The 16,337-nt window shown below is 50.2% G+C and overlaps 1 protein-coding gene and 1 pseudogene across 2 annotated transcripts in view; one reads left to right on the top strand and one right to left on the bottom strand.

The window, feature by feature from the left end:
• TRAP1 (TNF receptor associated protein 1) overlaps window positions 1–16,337 on the bottom strand; it is a 69,110-nt gene that overhangs the window by 9,211 nt on the left and 43,562 nt on the right. For both annotated transcript variants that reach the window (XM_045820694.1, XM_045820693.1), the window contains 8 exons: window positions 14,022–14,093; window positions 12,108–12,268; window positions 10,807–10,916; window positions 10,067–10,140; window positions 7,562–7,717; window positions 6,070–6,190; window positions 5,061–5,130; window positions 362–509 (listed from right to left, as the gene is read on the bottom strand). In XM_045820694.1, coding sequence (XP_045676650.1) covers window positions 362–509; window positions 5,061–5,130; window positions 6,070–6,190; window positions 7,562–7,717; window positions 10,067–10,140; window positions 10,807–10,916; window positions 12,108–12,268; window positions 14,022–14,093 — 912 coding nt within the window. The remainder of the gene's footprint in view (window positions 1–361; window positions 510–5,060; window positions 5,131–6,069; window positions 6,191–7,561; window positions 7,718–10,066; window positions 10,141–10,806; window positions 10,917–12,107; window positions 12,269–14,021; window positions 14,094–16,337) is intronic.
• LOC123807141 lies at window positions 1,085–2,205 on the top strand (annotated as a pseudogene).

The raw sequence follows: 16,337 nt of genomic DNA, 5'->3' as shown, positions 1-16,337 counted from the left end.
CAAGCACTGGGGACACAGGGAAGAGCCATGGAGGGTGTGGACAGGGCTAGACCCAAATGAAAGAGTGACGTGATGGAGATGAAAGGCAGAGAGAAAGCGGAAAAACAGAGGTCAAACCAAGGATGTGGAAACCCACACAATGAGTCATGCTCTAAATCAGGCGCCAAGCTCGTATGCAGGTGCACGTCGCAGGTCCATCGACAAGCACGGATACAGTGAGTTAACACTTATCGAGCCCCAGCTGGGATGCTCGGACACGCCGCTGGCATGCCCCGGGAAGCTCACTCAGGTCTCTGGCCTGCACCGGCTTCCTCCACAGCCCAAGGCAGCACAGAGAAAGACCCAGAAACCTAGACCCTACCTTGACTTCCTGTTCGGCAGTGGTCACAATGCCCTCTCTCATGAACAAGCCATAATCTTCAAAAAACTTGGCATATTTCTCAGCATCTTTTTTACTCTGGTCAACGAAGAATTTTATTAGCCTCTGTTGCAGAACATCCCGGAGTTTCCTACAGCACAGAAATGCATTTATCATGAACAGGCAAGTTCTGTGAAATACTAACAGCCAAATGCTAAGAAAAAAAACCCATTCTGCTCCACAAATAGTCATTCTGGACTAATTTTTAAAAATGCAAAAAAGGAAAGAGTGACTCTTGGCAAACACCAAGTAGGAACACAAGCGCCCCCTAGAGGCAGGGATGCAGACTGACACCCTCTGTGGAGGGCAATAGCCCACACTTAATGGTTCCAACTGGAGAGATTACTCCCTGGGAAACACAACCAAGACTTATGCAGCAGGAGTTTCACTGCCGCACATAAAAGAGAAAACAATTATGAACAACCTTGGTGTTCAACAGGAGAGAACAGGATGAAGGAAAAGTGCAAGTGCACTGTCATTAAAAATCACATCCTCGAACAACACTTAATGACATGAAAAAGTCCCTGTGTTAAAAGAAAAACCATTCTCTCTCCCTTCCCCTCTCTCTAAAAATAAATAAAAATCATTGGGGGAAAAAAAAAAAGACTTTCTGCCAGTGGACGCCGCTGAGTAAGCATCGTAGAAGTCCCCTCTCCCGCAGTCGTCATGTCTAAGTCGGAGTCTACCAAAGAGCAGGAACAGCTATGGAAGCTCTTTATCGGAGGTCTGAGCTTTGAAACCACAGATGGGAGTCTGAGGAGCTGTGGTGAGCAACGGGGCGCTCGCAGACTGTGTGGTGATGAGAGATCCAAACACCAAGCGCTCCAGGGGCCCTGGGTTTGTCATGGACGCCCCTGTGGAGGAGGGGGATGCAGCCGGGAGTGCGAGGCACACGAGGTGGGTGGAAGAGTTGTGGAGCCAAAGAGGGCTGTCTGTAGAGAAGATTCTCAAAGACCGGGTGCCCACTTCACCGTGAAAAAGATTTTTGTCGGTGGTGTTAAAGAAGACACTGAAGAACATCTCCTAAGAGATTATTTTGAACGGTATGGGAAAATTGAAGTGATTGAAATCAAGACTGACCACAGCAGCGGCAAAGAGAGGCTTCACTTTTGTAACCTTTGATGACCGTGACTCTGTAGACAAGATTGTCATTCAGAAATACCATGCTGTGAACGGCCACAACTGTGACTGAAGGAAAGCCCCATCTAAGCAAGAGATGGCTAGTGCTTCCTCCAGCCAAAGAGGCCGAAGTGGTTCTGGCAACTTTGGAGGTGGTCGTGGAGGTGGTTTTGGTGGGAATGACAACTTTGGTCGTGGAGGAAACTTCTGTGATCAGGGTGGCAGCCATGGTGGTGGTGGATATGGTGGCGGTGGGGGTGGCTCTCATGGGTTTGGTAATGATGGAATCAATTTTGGAGGTGGCGGAAGCTACAATAATTTTGGCAATTACAACAACCAATCTGCAAATTGTGGGCCCGTAAAAGGAGGAAACTGGAGGCAGACGCTCTGGCTCCTGTGGTGGAGGAGGTCAACACTTTGCCAAACTACGAACCCCAGGTGGCCGTGGCGGTTCCAGCAGCAGCAGCAGCAGCAGCAGCAGCTATGGCAGTGGCACGGGTCTTAATTGCTGCCAGGAAACAATGCTTAGCAAGAGAGGAGAGCCAGAGAAGTGACAGGGCAGCTCCAGGTTACAGCAGATATGTGAACTCAGCCAAACACAGTGGTGGCAGGGCCTGGCTGCTACAAAGAAGACATGTTTTAGACAATACTCATGTGAATGGGCAAAAAACTCGAGAAATGTATTTGTGACTAACTGTATAACAGGTTATTTATTTCTGTGCCGTGGAATATGTAGAACATTCCAACAAAGGGTTTTAATGTAGTGGGGGCTTTTTGGATCCATGTTGTTGATTGCTAAATGTAATAGTCTGATCATGACGCTGAATGTGTCTTTAAAAAAAAAAAAAGAGCAAGCCCTGGCTGGTGTAGATTGGTGGAATGGGCGTCAGCTTGCAAACAGAGAGGTCACTGGTTCCATTCCCAGTCGGGGCAACACGCCTGAGTCGCAGGCCGGGTCCCTGGGCGGGGGTGTGAGAGAGGAAGCCAATCGATGTTTCTCTCCCTGTCTTTCTCTCTCCCTTCCTCCCTCTCTAAAAATAAATAAATAAAATCTTTAACAAATGTTAACAAAGTTATGTTCAATGTAAAGAATAAAAATAAAGAACCACTATATTAGTGGAATTAGGCAGATTTTTATTTCCTTCTTAATATTTGTCTTTCCTTAAAACAACTCAAATTACCATATATTTCCTTAATAATCCAGGGTAGGGGAGCAGTAATGCTCAACATCCATTTGAGCTTTTCCTCTTTCACTCGTGTCCTGACTCAGGTTTTCAGCCACAGCGTGGCATGAGACAGGGCAGCAACTGAACCTGTGGCAGGGGAGTCACAGCAGCTAGGACAGGGCGGAGAGCCCCTGGAGGGTGTCCCCACAGGGGAGGGTAGGAGGGGCCTGGCATGGAGTGTCCACGCCCGAGAACCACAGAGAACGGTGTCCAGGCTGGGGTAGCGGGCAGCCCCCTGCGTGGAGTCCGAGCCTGAGCAGGTGGACAGGTACCCGTGTCAGAGGATGACACTGGTAAGGGCAAGCTGATTCCCCCCAGAGGGGGGGCTGGTCAAAGGGAACACAGGAAGGATGACAGGCAGCGTTCTCATCATCCAAGAGAGCAAACAGGACGGGCAAGACTAGGAAGTCCCAGGGGCGCCAGGAAAACTCAGGCACAGACACAAGTGCAGATGCAGTGCACACACACACACGCACGCACACACTCACATTGCTCAGCTATATCTACTCAGAGGGCCTGGCAGAGGTGAGAGCCCAACAGCAGTGGCACCCCACGGCCCGGATCTTGCCTTCTCCATTCAAATGAGCCCAGGCTCCTTGGAGGAATGAGTACATCATTCCAGGGCAGGAAACAATGCAGGCACAACGGAAGGGAGCTTGCAACACCTCGTGCCAGAAGTGAGGAGGTACTCAAAGCATGATGGGACATGTCAAAGGGCCCAGGGGTCAGCCTGGGTGGGCTCCCACTGGCTAAACTGGAGACTGGGCATCAAAAAAAATAATGACACTAACAGATAACAACTCACTAAGTAAAACAGGAAATCAGTTCATACAAATAAATTATGGATATTAAAAAACAAAAATAAATGAATACATTGAAAATTTGATGAAGCAACATGCTTTGCATATAACTGCAAAATACCACCTACCATATGATAGATTAATTACAAAGGTGAAAAGAGGACCTTTTCACCAAGAAGGCAGCCACACACCACCTTCATCAAGTCTCCACATGTGAAGCACCAGTAATGGGACAAATCAAAGTCAGGCCCCCTGACAGGAGGTAGTCATTCTGTGCCACTCCTGCATCAGACAGCCCCAACCAAGGGGCAAACTCACTGGCCTGAAATCTTCAGAGGCATCCAGGTCATGAAAAGCAGGGCAAAAAGAAAGACTGTGCGACTCGGCCAGCCCGAAGGAGGCTGAAGAGACAAGGGGGGGCACGTGTGACTCTCGAACGGGCATTCTGGTGCCACGGAACAGGAGGACAGAAGCAGTGGGGCGTGAAGGGACCTGAGGGTTAGATGGCAGTGGTGCCACTGCAGGCGGCACTGCAGGTGGGGAGAATGTCCTTGGTCACTGGGAATACCCCGAAGGCATCTGTGGAAGATGGGGCATCGGGTGGATGGCTTACTTTCAAAGGGTGCAGGGGAAAGGTGTCCTCTGTATCACGTTTCTGCCTCTTCTCTAAGTTTATGACTCTTTCAAACACTTCATTTAAGGCTAACTTTTTTCTTATCAAGATGAATCTCAGAATGACAATCTAGCTTTTGAAAACCACAAGCAGCAACAAAGTGGCTGGACACTCCCCGCCTGCAGCCCGGGGTCGGCCCAGCTGCAGTGCTGGGGTCAGAGCACACGCCCCGTGGTCAGAAAATGTGAGTTCAAACTTGGGTTCACTCAGTGAGTGCTGTGGCCTCTCTGTCACTCAGTTTCCACAGCCATGACAGTTCCCACTTCAGAGGATTCTGTGGGCTGTATTTGTCAAGTTCTGGGTGAGAACAAGCACTCAGTAACAGTAGGTATTACTACAATCACGAAGGGGACACGAGAACCTCGGCCACCTCAGCCCACAGGGATTCCAACAGCAACATCTCCAAAGGAGCGTCTGGTCCGAGGCCGCCCCTTGCCTTCTTCACAGCTTCACTGACCTGCCGGCCCCAAGGTCAGACACTCTCCTGGCTCTGTGGCGTCGCCTGCCTTGTCCACACCACAGAGGGCCTGCCTGGACTCTCTCCAGCTGTGGCCACCCTGGGTTTGGGTGACAGAGGCTGGCTAAGGGGGGGACATATCCCAGAGCTATCATTTCCCTCAATGAGTCAGTCCCCAAACGCTTTTTATTAAAACGCGAAGCACAATATCAGGCAAAGCACATGAGATCTGCATGCATTCTCCAGGCACATGGCCCCTCGGACACAGCCTCGCTGCAGCTCCTCAATCTTTTCTCGCTCCTTCCGGCCACCCTCGCCCTCTCGGTAAGGGCCTCGTCTCAGCAAGTGCCCGCTCCCAGCAGCTCACCTGATCAGAGCGCTCTCCTGGAGGAGCTCCCGGCTGAGGTTCAGGGGGATGTCCTCACTGTCCACCACACCTTCGAGAGACAGAAGCACATCAGAACCCTGGGGGTGCCCGAGACTCCACCCCGCCCTCCCAAAGGGCGACTGGCCCCCCACCAGGCTCTACACTGTCCCCTGAAGTCCACATGACATCAAGCCATGTGAGGGTGAGACAGAGGAGAGAGGACACAGGGAGGAGATTCAGTGAGGCAACACCACTCGGCCCCTGCAAGTCCTGACGTCGTGGAATTGACAGAGTCTAGGTCAGGACGATGTGATCAGGAGAAAAGCAGGCAAGAGAGAGGCCGCAAGCCTTTGCCAGGGAAGTTTCTAAAATTTCAGCGTCATTTTGCCACTATGAAAACCACCTTCTGGGTTTTATGTTCAAAGTCATAAATATGTCACGGGTATTTTGTACCGTTTTGTGCTATGATGAACACAAAGGTTTAAAACATGAGATTTTGCCCTGGCTGGTGTGGCTCAGTAGACTGAATGCCAGCCTGCAAACCAAAGGGTCACCGGTTCAATTCCCAGTCAGGGCACATGCCTAGGTTGCAGGCCAGGTCCCCGGTGTATGAGAGGCCACCACACCACAATGTTTCTCTCTCTTTCTCCCTCCCTTCCCCCTCTCCAAAAATAAATAAATAAAATCTTTTTAAACAGCTGAGATTTTTATTAAGCTATAATCTCACTCAAATGCAAGGCAATTTATAGCTAAATGTAAAACTCATGTAGTATCTTTAAACAGTAAAATAATTCAATTTAAACCTGTCTACCTGTCCCCTTTCCCCAAATCAACCAAGACGAGTACTGCAGGGGGTCAGGTTCCTGGGAGGCTCTGTGAGCACGCCCCGCCAGCAACTGAGGCTGCTTCCCTGGACCCCACACTTGTGAAATATGAGCTCCTTCTAACCAGTTAGCACCCTGGCCCACGGGCAAGGAGCCGCTCCTGCCCCAGGGAGTCGGCCCCATACCTCGAATGAAGCGTAGCCACTTGGGCAGGACATCGGTGGCCTTGGTCTGGATGAGGACCTTGCGGCTGTACAAAGAGACGCTGGAGCCCAGCTCCCGGCTTACATCAAACATGGATGGTTTCTGAGGGTGAGGACAGGGCAGAGTCAGCCACATACACAGGGGGCAGCCCTAACAATGACTCTGTGAACCCCACTTCCCAGGGCTGGCCCTGGCCTGGGAGCTGTCAGGTGGACACACCCTGACCCAGAAGAAGAGGGAGGACAGGAAACCACCTATGTCCGTCTGTTCAAAATTCCAGCACCCAGGGAGGACCCCCCACAAAACTCTGAAGCAGGCCGTCTCCAGGCAGCTGCTGCCTCACCCGAGCCCCTGCTCAGGAAGGGTATGAAAGGACGTCTCCCACGTCCCTGTGAGGAGAACCAGACCTGCCAGGGGTCAGCAAACCACAGCCCACAGACCCAGTCTGGATCATCACCTGCTTTGCGTAGCTTAGAATGGCTTTTTCATTTTTAAATGGTTGCAAAAAAGCAAATAAAGAATATTTCATGGTACGTGAAAAATATGTGCAATATAAATTCCAGAGTCGGTAGTTTCCTGGACCATGACTCTGCTTGTCCGCTCAGGTGCAGTCTGGGGGGGTCCAGAGCTGAGGCTGAGTGGGGCCTGCAGAGCCCACACTAGCCCCTGTCAAGCCCTCCACAGGAAGGTCTGCCAAGCACCGCTCTCAGTCAGTGCTTCGAAACCTGCAGTTCGTATGCACATCACACGGGGATCATGTTGGAATGGAGACAGATTCCGGAGGTCCTGGGAGGGCCTGAGATTCTGCGTTACTGACAAGTCTCAGGAGACAGTGGTGCTGCCGGTCTACAGGGGACACTCAGAGATGGGGGCCGAGCACAGCTCTTTCCAAAGTGGACAACAGGTGTGGGACATTAAGAGGACTCCCGTCAAATGGAGCCAGGAGACGCGGGGCCCAACCCCTGAGCAGGTCTCTCTGCTGCAGGCTCTGTCAGAGACCTCACTGTGCTGCTGTGAGCCAGGAAGCCTTAGGGGCAAAGTGAAGTGTGGACAACACACAGGGTATCTGAGCGCTACAGAAACCTTCCCACCACAGAGCTCGGGAGCACTGCCTGCGGACAGAGGAAGCCGCAGCCTGCTCTGAGGGCCTTCCCTGCAGGCACCCTGAACCAGCACCCTGTTTACAACACCCAGGCCCTCACAGCCCAAGGTCTCTGTTCCACCCAAAAAACACCATACACAACACTCCCTCACTTTACATCTCTGTGCTCACCTACCCGGAGGCATAGGCTTTTCTTTTACTCTAATGCTGCCAAGTTAATTTTGTGATATGTTTGTGCTGCACTGTCACCACTCGGGAAGTGCTGTTAATGGAAAACGCTGTCACCATGGGCGATGCCCCCCCCACTCAGAGCTACGGACAAGACACTGCAGCCCCCGCAGCTGAGGGTGGCCAGCCAGGCCTGCACTCACTGTTTCCGGCACGTAGAAGATGCTGCGGATGCTGAGAGGGGCATCTGTCTTGTAGTGCAGAGTGTAGCGGGGCTTGTCGTGGGCCTGTGCGATGTAGCGGTAGAACTCCTCGTGCTGCCACTGGCCCACGTCCTTGGGGTCCATCATCCAGATGGCCTGAAAATGGAGATTAATGGGGAACATTATGTTTAAGACATATCCTCACAACAACCATGTGGGGCTGAGCTGGTGGGACTTGTGGCGCCTGGGTGCTAGTGAGCATTCCCCTCAGGAGGAGCCGAGGACCAGCCTCCTGGGACAGACAGGGTGGCTGGCGGCCTCAGGTGCAAGGCCCTCCTGTTACAGGATGCAGCCAAGAGGGGGGGCCCCAAATGGGCATTTGAAATGGGGTCCAGAACTCAAGGTGTCCAGGAGATTTTAAGATGTCTCCACCCCTTCCCCCACAGGTGTGAGTTGCGGGGAGGGGCACACAGAGCAAGAACATGCAGGGCAGCTTTGCAGCTAATCCATGGCGTGGTCATTTAACATACCTATAGCCTTTGGCTGGTCACTTAGATATGCTGAATAGCTGTGACCATGCTCTAGGCCAGGGGGATGGAAAGGGACCTCCCCCCTAAGACGTAACTGGGGGGCAGGTCCCCCGAGTTACAGCACCTGCGTGGGAGCTTGGAGATGATTGGCTCCATGACACCGGGCCACACCTGCCCAGACTCATGATGGAAGCCCAGTAAAGCTGGAAGGATATGAGTTCAGGCATGTGAAGCCGAGTGTGGGAGGAGTCGGAAATGGGGCTGCAGAGGAAGACTGGCGTGGGGATTTAAACTCAGATGCGGCAGCCATTGAGAGAGAGAGAACCACGCATCTTTAGCAGAATGGAAACTCCTGCAGCCCTGCGAGAGAGAATCACCATGGGGCTTTAGATGAGAACCGCCACTCAGCTTTGGCAGAGTGGCAACCACCCCCCGCCACCCGCCCCACAGCCACTGGGGAGAAGCACGTGGTTTTGGCTGAGTGGGGACTCCTGTGGCCCTGGGAGAGAGGACCACATGCCTTTTCCAGAGTGGGGACCCCCGCAGCTTTGGAAGGGGGAACCACCACCTGGTTTTAACAGAGATCCTGGCAACACAGCTGAGGATGCCAGGAACCCAGGGAGGTCTCCCAATCAAGACAGTACTAACTGGGAATAACCAGAGGACTGCCTGAGCCATGGACTTCTATTTCCTTTCCTGAGATACGGTACTCTGGACTGGGCAAAGGGGGAAGGAAGGACTGTGTCTGTTTGTGGGTGTTTTAAGGGACTTTAGGATTTTTTGATGAAGACATTAGGTCACTACTTTAAGTCTGTATAGCATTAAATAAACATTTCCTTTCCTTTTCATGAATCTTTGGCATTGAGAGACGTCTTTCCTCTGGCGGCGGACATAAGGGACCTGGGGGCTTCTTTCGGTAATAGTATATTGTCCCAGGGCCCCCCTTGTTTGTTCTGTAACACTCCTTCTGCCTCCAGCCCCACCCACCCCAGCACTGGGGGAAGGGGTGTCCCAGAATGGATGGGGTGGGGGGCCAGAGAGACACACACAACAGGTCTGAGAACAAGGACCCTCCCCAGTACAGTGTGTTCAGAAGGGTCGACCAGGAGGCAGGTCCTGGACGTGCCCGCACATGGTGAACAGTCCCAGCCAGTGGGAATACAGTCGCACTATGTGGAGAAGCAAACAGTCTAACCACGCAGTGAGATATTGTTTAGTCCTAAAAAGGACAACAAAATGAACCTTGAAAACATTGTAAGAGGCCAAACACAAAAGGCCACGTTATACTTGATTCCATTTATATGAAATGTGCAGAACATGCCCTGCCTGGTGGGGCTCAGTGGACTGAGTGCTGGCCTGAGAGCCAAAGGGTTGCTGGTTCGATTCTCTGTTGGCGGGGCACATGCCTGGGCTGTGAGCCAGGTCCCCAGTTGGGGGCACGTGAAAGGCAACTGATCGATATCTCTCACACATTGCTGATTCTCTACCTCTCTTTCTGCCTTCCCTCCCTCTCTCTAAAAGTAAATAAATAAAATCTTAAAAAAAAGAGAGAGAGAGAAGAAAAGAAAGGAAAGGAAAAAAAGAAATGTCCAGAACAGGTAAATCCACAGAGAGAGAGTACAGGTTGTGGTTGCCAGAGACAGGGTGTAGGGGCCTGGGGAGTGACTGTTGATGGGTGCAGGGGTTTTTTGAAGGGATGAAAATGTTCTAGCACTGACTGAGGTGATGGCTGAACAGTTCTGAACGCACTAAGGACCACTGCCCTGCGCCCTGTGGAAGAGAGCGCTGTGCGTGTTACAGCTGGAGCGCAGGACGGAGTGTGGCGGCGTGTCTGCATGACGTACCTCGCCTCTCCACAAAGAACACCTGGTTCTGGGATTTTGCTCACCCAGTCCCATCTCTGCCCATCCAGCCCCAAAATGCGCCAACTCGCCTCCACCACTGCCTGAGCCCTTCAAGCAGCAGAGGGTCTCACCTGCAAGGTATTAATGCGCTTTCCATTAAGGTACAGAGGGAAGCTGACGAAGTTACTGTATTTTGTCACCACGTCTGGAAGAGAAAAAGAAAACCAATAACTATAGCAAGCTTCTAGAAATAAGAGCTCTGAAAGTTGCTGCAGGGGTAACTCAGCAAGCTGGGGAGAACTCATCAGTGCCATAGTTGTATCACAGGTGGAAAGCCAGGGCCAGGCCACTATGAGGCCATGCACCTTCTCGGTAACATAAATATGACTTTACAAGCTAACAGTGAGCTGTGGAAAGCTCTGGGCACCTTCGATAAGCATTTAGTAAGACACGGACAGAGGAAACTACCACACAGGAGCACCCACTCCGGTTCTCAGTGAAGCCTGGGCTCACACTGGCTGGGCGGACGGGCCAGCAACCCCTGACAGCTCGGGGGGGATGATGAAAGGGCTGTGCAAGACCCCAAGTGACCAAAGATGAAGCACTGCCCAAAGGGAGGAAACAGAATAGAACCCAACTTTGCTAACAGTCAGGAGGCCAGGCCTTGCCCCTGGTTCCACACAGAGTCAGCCCAGATTCTGGCCTAGGATGGCCTAGGCCGTCAACCCCAGGAAGCCCCCAACCACTCTGGCCCCTGGGTCTCCCGCACACTCCCACCCAGACAGAATCTCCTCAAACACACCATCAGCAGGTGCCCTGCTGACCTGGTGCCAACACCCGCATGTACACAGAGGCCCAGGCTCCCACTCACCTTGAACCCGGGCCTCGCTGGCAAACTCTCTGCAGTCTGACTTGAGGTGGATGATGATTTTGGTCCCAGTTCTAACTCCTGAGGCTTCAGCGATTTCAAATACTCCAGACCTAAGACACACAGGAAAGCCAGTTCCACGCATTACTACTGACAAATCCTATACGGCGAGTCCAGTGCCTCCTCCTTGGTTTTGACAAGCAGAGACCAAAACTGACACAGAGAAAGGAGGCCATAGCACCACCTTTTCTGAGCCCCCCGAGCCCCCAGCCACGAGCTCTCTGTCAGGGACCACGGCTGCTGCAGTGGGGGCTCTCCCGCTCCCTCAGGACACCACCTCTCAGGAGCACAACCTCTCAAGCTTTACGTTCACCTGCGTGGCCTGTGCGCTGTGCCCGACACTGCGGGGAACAGGCCTGGACACTGCCTCTGACTCCCACGGTAACGCCCTGCATTTCCAAGCCTCTGGCAGAGGCCGGGTGTCTCCATAAGGAGTCAAAGAGGAGACAAACTGCCAACAAGTTGGTGCCTTGTTGCTACCTTGGTCCACATTTAATCTCAGCACTGTTTTCATGGACTGAAACAGAAATCTTGACTCTGACTGAGAGAGATGAGCCATGCTCTGGCCCGGCCTCTCACCACATGACTAAAACCGCAGCAGCAGACAAGACTCATCCAGGAAAGCAGATTCAGAAAGAGAGTTTGGGGCCTGCTGAAACAAAGGCTCGCATGTGGCTGAGGTACTGCCCTCCTTACACACAGTCTTGAGGTCATCCTGTAAAGTGCACCTAACTAACTTGTAAGAAATGGCCCCAGTGCACGCTGGAGAGCGAAGCAAGCACCTCTGAGGGGAAACTCCTGAGGCCTGAGCTGGTGGGAAACCGGCGCCAGGCCAGGGGGTCAAACCTAGAAACTCTAGGCCAGGAGGACTCAAGAACGAACCCCGCAGAACAAAGTCCGCGGAGGGCACCCAGGGCACGGGGGCCGCAGGGGCACAGCCACACCGGGTCAAGGGGCCGCAGCTGGAATGGCCCACACTCCAGCGCACAGTCGTGGGGCCCAAACGGACACCACAGGCCACTGGGGTCAGGACGTAGCTGGCTCCTCCAAGTGTGAGGTTCAGGCTCCCAGTGAAAGGCCCGGGAAGGCTCGCTGGCATTTTCCAAGGGTCTAACTTTCTGAAGAAGTGGCAATGCTTCAGCTGAACCCCACTCTGCATGTCAGGTGACACTTAGCTGCAGTGGTTCCTAGGCAGGGGGGACACTCTCTTAGTGTGATTTGGGGCCCCGCTGTCACTTACTCACCCATCTGAAAGCCACTGGAAACCAGGGCTGCCTGGGCTGGCTGAGCGGGAAAAGACCTCAACTCTGTCGGCCACCATGAAAGCCGAGTAGAAACCCACTCCAAACTGGCCGATGATCTTGCTGCTGGCCTCCGCCTGGTTCTGCAGTGCATCCAGAAAGGCCTGCAGTGGCAAAGACTGGTCAGAGGAGGGTGCCCCTTCCCCAGAGAGAACTGATGTTTGTGACTCCCTGTGTGCGCTCCTGTAACAAGGGCTGAGACCACTTTTAACCCCCATGACAACCACATTCAATACTCTTTCACCCCCATCTCACACACAGACAACAGCAACACAGAGCAATAAAGGGGCGTGCCCAAAGTCCTCAAGCTGGGCAGCGGAGCGACTGGTTCTTTTTTTGATTCGCAGGGTCTAGGACCCTGCCTGTCGGCCACAGGCCTGCGGGTCACACGCTCCGGGCGTGAGGAAGAGGCAGTGTGCGTGACTGCATGCATCCTCCCTGCAAGAAAGGGGAGCGGCAGCTTCTTAGCTGGGGCAGCCCAAGTTCCAGTGGGTGAAGGCAGTGGGACACAGATGACAAGGTGTCTTCTGCACATCTTAGATTCTAAGCTTCGTGGGGAAGTGGTACACACCAAGTACATGCTTGGTGTGGTACCACAGGCGCTTAACTACCGTAACTCATGTTATCAAATTTCCTAAGACTAAATATCAAATAAAATGAACACACTCATTGTTACGAGTACTGTCCAACAGAATGTTCTGATATGATATAAATGTTCAATACAGTTTAATATGGTAGCTGCTGACCTCATTTGGCTACTGAGCACTTGAAAGGTGGCTAGTACAACCAAGGAACTGAATTGTATTTAACTTTCAATTAAATGGCACGTGTAGTTAGTGGCTACTGTATGAGATAGCACACCTTGATAGCAATGAAACAATAAATGTAACAGGGGGAGTAAGTTTGATAAACTTTCTTAAAATTGGAAATTTCTGTAAATCACTTTGGACCAGTAATTAGAATATTTTCAAGCACTTGGTGCAAAGTTGCCATTGTAAGTACCACTCAGGCCCCAAAACAAACAAAATGCGGCCTGACTGGTGTGGCTCAGTGTGTTGGGCATCGGCCTGCAAACAGAAAGGTTGCTGGTCTGACTCCCAGGCAAGGCACACACCTGAGTTGCAGGTCAGGTGCCCAGTTGGGGGGCGGGTGAGAGGCAACCAATCAATGTCTCTCTTCCGCTCTTTCTTCCTCCCTTCCCCTCTCTAAAAATAAACAAAGTCTTTAAACAAACAAAAAGCATTTGGTCACCAAGGAGAGGCACCACGGCAGCCGAGGGCCACCAGCCCATCTCTTGGGCTGGCACAAAAGCCCCCGGAGGACACCTTGTCTACTAGCACTTACCTCCCTCACAGGCTTCAAGTCACACCCGCAACGGGTGCACCGTCGGCACAGAGGGGTCATGAGGAACCATCCTGCCCACAGACACAGCAGGCCAAATTAACTCCTGGGAACTGTCTTGTCTCAGTGGAAGAACGTTAATTTCTGCCTGCTCTCTTCATCTCAAGCCTATGCAGCTCAAGCGATCACTGAGGAATGACTTGCAGGAAATGGCACATTCCAGACTCAGACCGACAGGCTTTGAACAAACCTAGGGCTGGTCAATTTCTACCTATTCGTGAAGTACTTATTTCAGCCTTTTCGTCTATAAAATAATAGAAACTTCCTCAGATGGCCCCCTGATGATACAGTGAAGTCATGTCACGTGGTGTTTCCACAGCACCAGCACAGAGCACACTCACACAGGAGTACTTTCCCACTGAAGCTGGCATTCAGAGCATGCCAGGACCTACCCTCTCCGGTGGAAGCTGCCCTTCAAGGAGAGGAAGAAAGGAGCACTGGGGGGGTGGGGCTTACCTTTGACCCCGACCTGGCGATTGTTCCCAGGTTGGACACCAACTCTTCTTGTGTCATCCCGATGCCAGTGTCCTAAAGAGAGAAACACACTAAGTGACAAAGTGCTGGCACCTGGGGAAATAGGATGAGGTGTGCAGACAGCCTTAGGGCACAAGTGGCATCGATTACACTTGCCAGGCAGGGCCCAGCAAAGTAACGTCGCAGTCATCAGAAAAGACAGATTCTAGTGATATCAGCCACACCTAATGAGAACACCTCACCAGAGATTAGACACGTAGACCAAAGACAGAAAACCAATAACAACTAGAGCTGTACAGAGTGTCACTTGATTTTTGACACAGGTTCCAAGACAATTTGATGGAGAAATGAAGAACAAATGGTGCTGAAACACTGGACAGCCACCTGTAAAAAATAAATACCAGCCCTGACCTTACACCGTACCCAAAAGTTGATCACAGACCCACATATGAGAGCTAAGACTATAGCAATTCTAGAAGAAAATATAGGAGAATATCTTTATAACTTTGGAATAGGCAGAGATTTCTTAAGTCACTAAAAGCATAAAGTATAAAAGAAACAAATGATAAATCAGACTTCATTAAAATTAAAAATAGATACTTTTCAAAAGCCACCCCTAAGAAAATAAAAAGCCACACACTAGGAGAAGATATCTGCAAAGTGTAACTGATACATGATTTTTATTAAGAATATATAAAGAACTCTTACAATTCAACAAAGACAAAAACTGTAATTAATAATGAGCAAAAAACCTGAGTAGACATTTCACAGAAGATATACAAATGACAAAACATGAAACAATGCTCAACAGCACCAATCATAAGGAAATACATATTAAAAACCACAATAAGATACCCACTAGAATGGCTAAAATTAAAAGACTGACAATAACAAGTGTTGACAGCAATGTGAAGCAACTGGGATGTGAAGCAACTAGAATTCTCAAACGCTGCTATTAGGATTGCAAAACTGAACAGCCAATTTGGAAAAGTTTGGAAGTTTCTTACAAAGTTAGACAGGCACTCACTGTACACCTCAACAATCCCACTCCTAGGTATTTCCCCAAGAGAAATGAAAACATGTCCACACAAAAACTTAAACTCGAACATTCACAGCAATTTTATTCCTAACATCCTCAAACTATGCTCATCAACTGGTGAGCAAACTGTAGCACTGCATCCACACAGTGATAAAAAGGAACAAGCTACTGATACACTTAACAACACAGATGAACCTCAAAAGCACTATGCTAGGTGAAAGAAATCAGACTCAAAAGACTACCAACTTTGTGACTCTATTTCTATGAAATCCTAGAAAATACAACAGCAAGGTGACAGAAAGCAGATCAGTGGTTGCTGGGGCAAGGAAGAGGGAAGGGCATACTGGGGTGATGACATCATGATGGTATGGGTAATTACACAAAAGTGTACACTGGTCAAAAAAATCAATTAATTGTACACTTGAACTCAGTGAATTTTACTGTATGTAAACCATACCTCAATAAAGTGTATTAAAACACAAAGAAAAGCACACACGTACACAGACCAGAGAGAGTAAGTGAAGAAGAGAGCACAAGAGATGCCCTACAGCAGAGTCCTGAGCAGGTAAGTCAGTGAACTTGGCAGAGGCAGGAAGTCCAAATGAAAAATGCTCACCCAGAGCCCAATGGCCACCCCCGCAGATGCACACCCCACCGCTCCACCCAGGCCCCTGCAGGGAGAGGTCCCAAGGCATATAATGACCCCTCAGGGCCACTGCCTGATGAATCTCCTTTGCCAATGTAACTTTCTGATCTTCAAATTTTCAAAAGGTTACAAAGCAACCACAGTATTGTTCTTTATAAAGCAGGACTATTAATTCAAATAACAGGCTAAGATTAAAAATAGTACTATAAAATATTTAATCATGGGGAAATATGCATTATGAATGGACAAGCACAGTTAAAAATATGAGGAGTACTCAATAAAAATATTTCTAAAATAAAACCTACATAATTTTATTAGCCAATGTAACCCCAATAAAAATATTTTAAATTATGAAGAGTACCTTAAAAATGCACAGTTTAAAAATGTTTTAAAAAGTACATTTAGATATATAAATAAATGCAGACACCAAAAACCTAAATAGATAATAAAATGTTAACAGTAGCTATCTTTGAATAAGACAATGATTTTAAATTTTCTTCTTTTCTACTTATTTGTGTTTTCCAAATTTTCTATATTAAAACAAGAGTTATTTTAACTGCAAAGATGGTCGGCACAATGCTGGAGGCCTAGGGATGTAACGGAAGGCAGGTCC

Source organism: Phyllostomus hastatus, unplaced genomic scaffold (genome assembly GCF_019186645.2).
Source record: "Phyllostomus hastatus isolate PE091 unplaced genomic scaffold, TTU_PhHast_1.1 phas_scaffold_442, whole genome shotgun sequence".
NCBI classification, from domain to species: Eukaryota; Metazoa; Chordata; class Mammalia; order Chiroptera; family Phyllostomidae; genus Phyllostomus; species Phyllostomus hastatus.
This window is presented reverse-complemented; position numbering and strand designations above follow the sequence as displayed.